Here is an 11,090-nt window from a genome sequence, read left to right on the forward strand (position 1 = left end):
GATTCTGAAACCTTAACTGATTTCTTGTTGTTGTTGTTAATGTTATGATTTTAATTACTTGTATTGAACTACTTTTTGTATGTTAATAAAACTTACCATGTTGGTCCATTTGTATAATTGTATCAATTTAATTCTAATGGAATATAGACTATAGTATTAATAAAAATTTTATGTGTAGTACAATGACTAATTTATGTATGATTTACATATTAGTAAACATAGGGGAGTTGATTTGTTTTTGTTCCTAGGGTTCCACCCTTCCTTTGTTGTAAAAAAAAAAAAAAAAAAAAAAAAAAAAAAAGGGTGCGTTGATACTATATAAATATATAATACTAAGGGTGCAATCTGTTTGGAAACCATAAAATGTTCTTAGGGAAATAATTTTTAAAAACTTATTTATTTTTTGAAAAATATATATTTTAACTTTTTGTTTGTTTGGCACTTTGGCTGAAGGTCAAAAAATACTTTAGGTGAAGCCTACATTATGATAAATCTGTCTTGGTTGCCATAACTCAAATTTTAAAGTATATATTCAATATAAAGACACTGGTACCCATATATAAATTAAAACTTCATTACTTTAATATATCTCCCACTTACTTTATTTTGTATTCACAAGTTTCTTTCAAATAATGCAACGACACAATATTAACAGATTAGGATGTATCCATTATGTGTTTTGACTTAAAAACACAATTTATATTCTAAAAGTTCACAATTTCAATGCAAAAAATACACAATTTATACGTCGTTTATGACCAGTGTCCATCTTGCAAAGTAGACCCTCATCCGTGATATAACAACTCATGTATTTATCATCTTATTGCATTAATATATTTCTTGCTTGTGTTGGCTTTCAAAAAATAAAAAATAAAAAATAAATAAAAAATAAAAAAAACAAACAAACAAACAAAACAAATCCAATGCTTGTGGATGAAGCTAAAAAAGAGCTTTTAATTTAAGGGCACTTTGATCATACCACTTAAGTAGTATCTTTTAGGGCTCTAATCACCTATTTGAAATAGTAACAAATGTGCTATCAGACTACATAATAGACTAATAGTTGGCTGAAGCGGGCCTTATTAGTTAAAACTACGAAGAGGATCCACTATAATATTTACTGTATAGCCCATAAATAAGAAGTTTAAGATTATAGCGACGGTGCCGGCAACAATGGCTCCTTTCACCTTCATGCAAAAAACCGGCGCCACTTTGCACACCGGCCACCAACTCACGGAGGAATTTCCGGCCCGGAGAAGAACATATGTGTACATGGCTGCTCCCAAGCTTGCAGCATTCAGCGTGTTAAGAATCTTGTAAAAAAGCAATCAAATAATAATAATATTAATTATTTAATTGACCAATTATAATTATTATAAAACCAAAATTAACACATTAATATAGAGTTAAAATAAATTGGCAAATATAAGTAATTAGTACCATATCTAGGACAACAACTAGTAGCCACAATGGACTTCCGTCGCGGAGAAAAATAACTAATAAGCTATAAATGCCTTGGATGAATCCCATGATTTTAAAGAACCTATTAAAAAAAATGAATAAAGCAAACGGGATTAGTTGGGTGGATCCAGACTGTAAAACGGACGGAGAAAAATCTGTAAATTACACAAGAAAAAAATTATTTATCATAAATAATACGACTCAATGGGATTCGAACTGATCAAAAGATCTCGAAATCGATCAATTAATCAGTCAAGACACTATATATAAATGGACAATAAAATTGAAAAAAAAAATTAGAAGAAATAATGTAAATAAAAGTAAGTTTTTTTTTTTTTGAAAGTTAAATAAAAGTAAGTTGAAAGGCATTATATTATATTACTCGAAGCTGCCCCAGTATCTGCTTGATAATCTGATAGATGTGCCATTAACATTTATCTCATCACGGCAATATATCATTGTAATAGCTGCTGCAATGCTTATCGCACAAACCACGAGCCTCAATGCAATTGAGCATATTGTCTTCGCCATAACGATTATCTACGTCTATAAACATTTTTTTAAAACATTAAATAAAAAACAAATTAACTAAAAGATAATTTTAAACCAAAAATTGTCCAAATCTATGAAAATTGTGTTGGGTGTCGCTTAAAAAATGCAATTCAGCATCCTATTATAGAAACACTTAATAAATATTAAGATATACCTTTATGTACTATTAGATGTTTTGTCGGGTCAGAGTATGGAGCTCTTGAGATTGAGAATTAATCTTTTGAGAGAAGAAGGTAGGGAGAAGAAGATGGACGGAATTGAGGAGAAAGGTTAAGTCGGTAGTAGGGCTTGTATAGTAGTAAACTAGTAATATAATGAAAATAAGGAGAAGAGTTTAGGGTTATATTACATGGAAATATGGAAACTAAAAGATATATGGAATATAAAGTTCCAAATCTATAAGATGTCGATATTTGTCCATCTTTAAACCAAAGTATAGTTAATAATGCATTAAATACCTATACTTACCTATTAAACATTGCAATATATATATATATATATATATATATATATATATATATATATATATATATATATATATATATATATATATATTTGAAAACCAAAGAAATGCATTAATTCATAAAGTGCGAAATATAATCAGGCGGGATATACATCCAAGACCCAAAGGACAGAAGAAGAACTAGAAGCCCGAGCTAGTTCATGAGCAACTTGGTTAGCTGACCGATTGACATGACAAACAAAAATGTTCTCTATGTCATTAAAAAAGGTAAATTGCGAGTTGCAATGTCTATTCTCAGGTTCTCACCCCTTGCCTGTCCATGAGTTGTTAGATGAGGTACTATTATATTAATTGAAATCAATTCAAGTTAATATAATCATGTAAAAATTATATCAAGTAGTAAAATATGATTTGATTTTTTATAGTAGCCGCGTCTCATGGGATTAGACTAATAAGCCGAGCTTCGATTTGATCCTATTAATTTGGGAGAGTTTAACTTAACTCATTCTTAAACGAATCAAACCGTACCCCTCCCATGTTACCTAAATATAGCATTGTTCGGATAGGAAGAAGAAGCAAATTAAGTGAGAGAGAGAGAGATTGAATATGAATGTGTACTCAATATGTTGTTGTAATTTCAATACAATAATAAAATACAATTAAAATATTGATATTTATTTTAATTAAATTTTAAAAAGTTTCTAATATATTAAATATAATACATGCATATATTATATTGTAAGCATATATTTCCTTTGTCCCATTTTATATTTCATGATTTATTCTGGTGAGAATAATATATCAACATTATGCACACGTACTTGTACATATACATAAATGTTTTTTTTTTTTTGTTGCTAATTTGAATTACATATACAAAAGTAATCCAAGCCAACTAACATAAATATATGCTATTTTTAAATCAGGTGGACGGAAACACTCGAAAAATATAAACATATGCTAACTTGAATTACATATACAAACGTAACACACATGTCAGTGTCACTATGTCTGACGATAGAAAATTAGAAACCTAGGTACACTTAAAAACTAATTATTATAGAATAGTTGCAACTCTTTTATCCCATCAAACATTTTCTCCATCTTTGCTGCTACTTGGAGACCTTTTCTTCCAAAACCTTAATCGCAGGGCTCTACCCTCCAAGATCTTCTCAATTTCCTCGATGGGGAGCCCCTTGGTTTCTGGAACGCAAACCAGTACGAAGAACAAGGCGACAACAGATATCACACCGAATACGAGGAAGGTCCATGATGTTCCAATGGCGTGGGTTAGAGACAAGAAAGACTGGGCGACGATGAGATTGGAAACCCAGTTGGCCGTGGCAGCAATGCCTCCACACAATCCTCGGAACCTCAGAGGGTATATCTCCGAGTTCACAATCCATGGCACTGTGCCCATTCCCGGGGAGAAGAAGATGATGTAGAGCGCCAGACCGATTAGGGCTAGCCAACCGAAACTACTAGGGCACCCCCTGGTGTACCATAGTCTGTGTTCTCCATGACAAGCATCCTTAATTGTATCGTTTGAGATCAAACAGGCACCTGGAAGTAGCTGCAATAACAAAAACATAGTACTAAATTCATAGGCTTTCATTCTTTTCTAGAATTACATTAGAAACCCACAGTCACTACCACCTAGAGGTATAATTGTAAAAATCGCGCCAGGCGACGCCTGGCTGCATCGAGGATTGTCAAAATCGACCTTAATTTTCTGCGGCCGGCCGCCTAGGCGGTCTAGACGGCCGAACCCTTTCTTTTTTAAAGGTTATTCACCAAAACGATGTTGTTTTGGCGAATAACCTAAAAAATAAAATAAAAAATAAAATAAAATTGGGCGCCTAGCATTTTTTTCGACACTGCCTAGAGGTCAAAGGGTGTACTAAAGTAAATCTTGCTCGCCTTATGACATAAAGGACAATAAGGATATAAACCAGCCTAAATTGTTCTGATTGGCTCAAAAGAAGAAGGCCAATAGGCCTCCCGTTGAGAGTCAAACTTGTAACTTTATTGTTACCAAGTCAATAGTCTGACCGAGCCTGACCGACCAACGGGGTTATATTAACTCGCCTTGTATGTGACTACCCTAGACAGCAAAGGAGCATAAGAAGATAAACTAAATTTGACTGGGGTTGCATTAGGTAAACTCACCTTCTAACCCTAATCAGCAAAAGAGCAGAAAGAGGTAAACGAGCCTAATTAAGTTGTTTTAATCCGCTCAAACTAAGAAGACCAATAGACTAACAGTTTCTTTTAGGATAAGAACTTGTAATTTTGTGATTACCCGGTGGAAGAAACTGATTAACTTCACTTGGTGTCGCCATAGCTAGCATGCATTCTTGGGTGAAAAGCAAAGCATAGGAGTATGTACTCAGTTCATACCTTGTTCTGAGGAGAAGCACAGAAACCGCAGCTAGAAGAAGCTTTCAAACACCCAGTACAATCCAAAACCGGAGACGATCTGGCGCCGTCGTGATAGCCAGCAGGGCAGGCGAATCCTGAGAAATGTGCGGTCTCAGCCTGGCTAACCATGGGGGAATGCGAGGTAGCCTCGTGGAAAACCGCCGACAAAAACCCGAGAGAGAGAATCACGCCGCACAAACTGAAAACCAGGAGCTTCTTCCGCCCTGTCCGGTCTATGAAATATATGCTCACGACGGAGCCGGCGGCGTTGAGCCCGGCGGTGACTAGCGAAAGGAGGAGCGCCGTCCGGTTCGAGGCGATGCCGGCCAGCTGAACTATGGTGGGGCTGTAATACATCACGGTGTTTATGCCCACAAATTGCTGGAAAATCTGAAGCCCCACGCCGGCGATAAGACCCCGTCTTATGGCCGTGATTTTGCAGAGTTTAAGGACGCTGATTCTCTCGGATTCCTTGGATTCTTCTGCTTCTTTCTCAACTGATTCCTTCAGAGCTTGAATCTCCGGTTCTACTTCCTCCGGCGAGTATATTTTCCTCAGAATTGCCTCTGCTTCCTCTGCTCTCCCCTGTTTTCCGACAAGACAAGAGATTAAGCAGTAACCACGTTAAAATCACGACCAAAAACATTGAAAAACATCATTTCTACGACCTGTCGGTAAAGCCAGCGAGGAGACTCCGGGAGAAGCAGCATTAATATGAACTGAAGGAGCGCCGGCAAACCCGCCGCCCCGAGCATCCACCGCCACGTCCCCGGCGCCTGAATAACCAAAAATCAGACAAATGAATCTAAAGTTTTGATTATTACAAGATCAGACTCTTCGTGATTTAAGTCTTTATGTGAGTGAAATGAAGCATGTGCTACATCTCGGCGAGTTCCAAGCAACACGTGGACCGTAATTGTTTATTTAATCTGGATTTGATACTATCTTAACTAAAAGGCTAAGCTCATAGTTATATTGCACATTAATGATTATATGCTCAGAGTGACGGCGTACCTTAGTGAAGGCGAGGTTGATAAGGTAGGACAGGAATTGGCCGCCGGTGATGAGGAAACCATTGGTGCTGACAAGAGCTCCCCGGACCTTAGCAGGGGAGGCCTCGGAAATGTACAACGGAGAAGTCATGGACGCCATTCCGACGCCGAGACCCACGAAAACTCTCCCGGCGATGAGGAGGGCAGGGCTTGGAGCGGCCGCCATTATCACAGCTCCGACGAAGAAAAGGAAGTCCGCCACCAATAGGGCGGCCCTTCTTCCAAATCTGTCGTTTAACCACCCGCCAATTGCAGCGCCTATGATTGCTCCGGCCACTGCTGTGCTCACTATAGCCTCCTGTAGTATTTCCAAGATCACCAATTACAATATTTTTTTTTTTTTTTATGTAAACCATTAGTTTTTTCGGGTCTTTCTAAGTCCATCTTATGGTCCAGGTCAACATTATAATATCTTAGAATTCAAGATTAAACATGGCATAGAATCAAATCAATTTTTTTTTTTTTTAAATCAACCTATTAGTGAAAAAGTCTATACTACTAAATTGTATCAGTGTCTCTTGCTTCACAGTTACAACAAAAAATATATTCATAATTGTACCGGGCACAATGATAATAAATGTACTCATAATACCCGGTACAATCACAAAAAAAAAAAAAAAAAAAAAAAAAAAGATTGTACCAATGTAAAAGCAACGACACGACACCTTAATTGCCAACACTTTCGTGGCCGAACTGATCGCATATGATTTTTCTAGTGTAATTTATCTCTCATGTATAATTTGCGGGTTATAGACTCTTTTTTTTTGTAGACTATTATACATGAGTAATGTTTACTAAGTACACTACTTACGAGTTTTCCCAATTTAAAAATCTCTCAATTAGCTACTTTACCATGTTATATTATAAACTCTCTTTTTTTTTACTTTAATTTAAAAGCATGTGAGGGAAAAAACTAACCCAATTTTATACCAAATTGTACAAGACTAAACATAAATATTTAGTCAATTTGAAGTTAAAATTAAAGGTTAATTTAATCTTTAATTAATTTTTTGAGTACTACTAACTCTATTACAAGGTAGTATATGTTCTATACTCTCTCTAACTATTATTGCATCCCAAAGAGTCAATCTTTAATTAATTAGTATTAAATAATTTGCCAAAAAAAAAAAGTATTAAATAGGCAAGATAAGTAAATTTTGACTAAAAAGTAAAAACACATCAAACAATAAATTTTCCTAAGAGATACATAACAGTTCATGCTTTGTTTGACTAAGAATACATAAATGAGGATTTTGCCAAACAGCAACTTCTAAGCCTTTAAATCCTATTTAATATCTATTTCTGAATTTCTGAATATTTAAAGCAAATAGTTTTTTTTTTCCAATAAATATTTGACCTTAACTGTGATTTTTCTAACATGATACAAATACTATATTTTAACTGTACACCATTGGAAAATCATCTATTTCCGAACACCTTTTATGAATACTCAAAAAAATGGACCTAGGAAATTTTTTGAAAATTTTAATTTTTCCAACCATCATTGATGGTAGTTTTTTTTTTTTTTTTTTTTTTTTTTAAGTAGTTAATTAACACTCTCAGTCAAGCCAAAAACAAAAGTATGGCGGCTATATTTGGTACAGCTTATAACATATTTATTATAATAAGCTTTGTTTTGTAAAACATGAAGAATTTAAAATAATAGCTTATTTTGAAATATTACACTAAATAGCGTTTCAAAATAAGTTAGTAGATACTAGCCTTTAAGCTAACTATGTGAAATAGAGCCATGATCTTTCTGGTGCAATTTACCTATTTTATGTAGCTAGTTTGTGGTCTATTAAACAAAAACGTTATTTACTCAATATACATCTTCGACTAATGATTGCAGGTTTCCCTCCTCACCCTCCAAAACGAAGTGACCAATTTTTAATTTTATTTTTCTATTTGGCATGGTAGTTAGAAAGACTGAATCCTAAAGTTTCTTAGTAATGGTATTTTTTTTGAAAGTTTCTAGTAATGGTGATTATACTTCATAATATATTTTTTAAAAAGTGTAATAATGCTAATAAGGAATAAAGTGTTTGTTAATTATAAGGAAAAACGTAATAGTTTTAAAGAAAAAATGATTACTTTTATATCTTATTATACTTTCCCTTATAAGTAATGTTAGCAAGTGTTTGTTATAATGAAAAATGTAATATTTTTACATCTTGATTTTAAAATAACATTTTTCTTCAAAAGTATTACAATTTCTCATATAAGTGATAAACACTTTAATTTATTTTTGATTTGTATTACATTTAATCTTGACCTGACCCGTCTCACGAACAAGAATCCTTAGATCTCACACGAGGTTTTGTCATATTCTAAAAATAAAATCGAAAGTAATACAATTATAACGGCTTATGTAACTTATTTTGTCACTTTCCATTTTGAGAATACTATACTACCTGTTACATACATGTAAAACTTTTCCATTAATAATAATAATAATAATAATAATAATAATAATAATAATAATAATAATAATAAATATAAATATTAATAATATAATAAAGGGAATTGAAATTGGTGTGACCTGCAAAACTGTTTTCCTGTCAACAGCCTTGAAGTCATCTCTAATGTAAAGAAGAGCCCCCGATATCACTCCTGCAACCCAAAACGAATCAATATGCATGCATGTTTACAATAAATAAATAAATAAATAAATAAACATTAAAATTTAAGGTGGTTATCCATATTGATGTGGTTTTATACCAGATGGCAGATATAAGTTAAAAGTTCTAAAAAAAATATTTTAAGTTCGTACCGAGTAATATCTCTATAGTACTTTATACAAATTTAAAGTTTTATCATTCATTTTTAAAATAGTAACAGATATAGATTGACACCTTAAAATTTTTTTATATATGTGTGTGGGTGTTTTAATTTATAGGAGAGAGAGAGAGACCAGTATCATAGCCAAAGAGAAGACCACCGATTCCGGCAGAGAAAGCAAGGCGAAGAACATAAGGGTTCTTCCATGCCAAAGCTAAACACTCTCTGAAAGCTGTTGCATCTGTTCCTGCTGGGTCTACTCCCCCTTCCATTTTTTTTTTCTTTTTCTTTTTCACACCAAGAATTGAAGAATAAGAAGAAGAAGAAGAAGAGTGAAAAGATGGAAAATAAATTAAAGGAGGAAGCTATATGGCTATGCTAGTGGGATAATTGAGCTGATGAGGAGGAATGACACAACAAATTAAAACAACAGATATGAAGATTTATATATAGACCAAGTGGCCAAGTACTTTGTGTACAGATGACACCCGGGTTGGATTCCCATATGGAAGGTTGTGACTTCGAGCTTCAGTAGAGGCGTTGAGGATTATGGTCCAAAATGACGAACACTATAGTATCTAAATTGACATTGTCTCACGTATTATTTTTATTATATTATCAAACAAAATTGCAATTGAATTGAAATGAAACTGTAGTTGTGTTGAAATGAAACTGCACTGTATACAAAATGAAACTGAATAACAATTTCACATATTTGAGTGTATACAGCGAAACTGTAGTTATATCAAAATGATATTGTAGTTGTGTTGAAATAAAACTGCAATGCATATTTGATGCCTGGACCACAATGCATTGTGGACCGCGGTCCAGAGTATAATTTGCCTGGGTGGAAGGAGCGTGGCACATACATCTCACATCCCATCCCGCAATTGATCTTATCAATTCAGTTTTTACAGGTATAAGACTAAGATTGATACTTAATTTTTTCTTCCATTATGTTTTCATGGAATCATAAGCCTATATTTAAGTAGGATCAAATGAGAACAGTGTATAGTCCTCATGTAAAAAGTGATGACTAATCTCAATTGTCCAACAACATTCATCAATAGTTGAGAATTTTAGTAAAAAAAAAATACGATGACAATTTATATTTATTGAAAAATTTTAAGAGTGGGTTCATTTTATAATGAGTTAATTACAACAGAGGTCCCTTGTCTTTAGTGAAAATTTTAAATTTAATGTCAGACTATCATTTTTGCCATTTAACATTCCTAGACTATTATTTTTTGAACACTTTTAAATTTTAATCCTTCTCATCACTTTTTCTCAAGAGGAGATACAATAACTTACCACCTTACCATATGTAACAAAATATAACCTAACTAGCGCCACAGTACTCAAAATTTCTTTAACACCAATAGTTTTCGAAGTAACTATAATCACTAACATAAATCAATCATAAAACAAACCATTTTTTTTAGTATAGTCAAGATCAAACCCTTAACCTTTAGTTAAAAATAGATGAGTCGTTGCTTCCACTCAACCACACTCCCAAGTTGTCATAAAAACAAACCATATGCATATACATACGCAACAATTCTTATCCACAATTTATATTTTGATGCAACCACATTAGTATATTCTCTTACTTTTTTTTTTTCTTTAAAATAATTTGGCACTTTCTTTTAATTGATAAGGTGCCACCTTGGCTTGAAGCTCGACTTAGAAACGTTTGTTCAATCACTACTTGAAATTCGATTCCTTCAATTATATGCATGCAAGGGTTTTAGCGTAAGAATGTAGTCTCATCTCCACTAAATGATAGACCGGTTAGCATTATTGAAAACCCCAATTAAATTGATCCGAAAATATAATTGGTTTTGTAATACAATATTTCAATTTCGATTCTTAATAGGAGTGGTATATTGGGATCAGAGCAGCTTATTGGCATTTTTAATTTGAGCCGATCAACTATAGACAATCTAAGTTAGTTTATTTTTTTGTGATTCTTTACCGACTAGGGTCACAAGGCAAAGTTTATCAAATGCACACCCTAAGTTTGCTTTATCATCCAAAACAAAAAGGGGGGGGGGGGGGGGGGGGGGGGGGTTAGCATAACTTAACATTATTCTTATGGAAGCATTAGATCCATATCTTTTAATTATATCATTTACAATTTATGGTTGGTCCAATAGTGTTCCCAACTTTCCCTTAACTTTATTCTACATTAATTATACTATGATTACATTGATAATGCAAATTAAATTGAAAGGTCAATATCACAATATATTAGAGATAAAAGTGGTAACCCAACGAGTAATAGAAGTTGCAAATGAGCTATCTTTGTGGGAAAGAATTTCGAGATAAATCGGGTTTGTTCCCTCACGTGACGATTCTCC

The 11,090-nt window shown here is 33.5% G+C and overlaps 1 protein-coding gene across 1 annotated transcript; it reads right to left on the bottom strand.

The window, feature by feature from the left end:
- Positions 1-3,372: 3,372 nt before the first annotated feature.
- On the bottom strand, positions 3,373-9,149 carry LOC109153813 (probable inositol transporter 2). Its single transcript, XM_019301677.1, has 6 exons — positions 8,864-9,149; positions 8,492-8,562; positions 5,912-6,247; positions 5,566-5,673; positions 4,877-5,482; positions 3,373-4,049 (listed from the first exon to the last, which is right to left on the bottom strand). Exons 1-6 carry the CDS (start codon positions 9,000-9,002, stop codon positions 3,564-3,566), a joined length of 1,746 nt encoding a protein of 581 aa, XP_019157222.1. The 5' UTR covers positions 9,003-9,149; the 3' UTR covers positions 3,373-3,563.
- Positions 9,150-11,090: the final 1,941 nt, after the last annotated feature.

This window comes from Ipomoea nil, unplaced genomic scaffold, assembly GCF_001879475.1.
Source record: "Ipomoea nil cultivar Tokyo-kokei standard unplaced genomic scaffold, Asagao_1.1 scaffold2541, whole genome shotgun sequence".
Lineage (NCBI taxonomy): Eukaryota > Viridiplantae > Streptophyta > Magnoliopsida > Solanales > Convolvulaceae > Ipomoea > Ipomoea nil.

Bases quoted from the DNA above. Each gene is read 5' to 3' on its own strand.
- LOC109153813 (XM_019301677.1), bottom strand. From the start codon at position 9,002: ATGGAAGGGGGAGTAGACCCAGCAGGAACAGATGCAACAGCTTTCAGA. The intron at 6,248-8,491 runs GTCACACCAATT...GAAATACTACAG, and splicing joins ACAGGAAAACAGTTTTGCAG to GAGGCTATAGTGAGCACAGC. The intron at 5,483-5,565 runs GTCGTAGAAATG...GTCGGAAAACAG, and splicing joins CTCGCTGGCTTTACCGACAG to GGGAGAGCAGAGGAAGCAGA.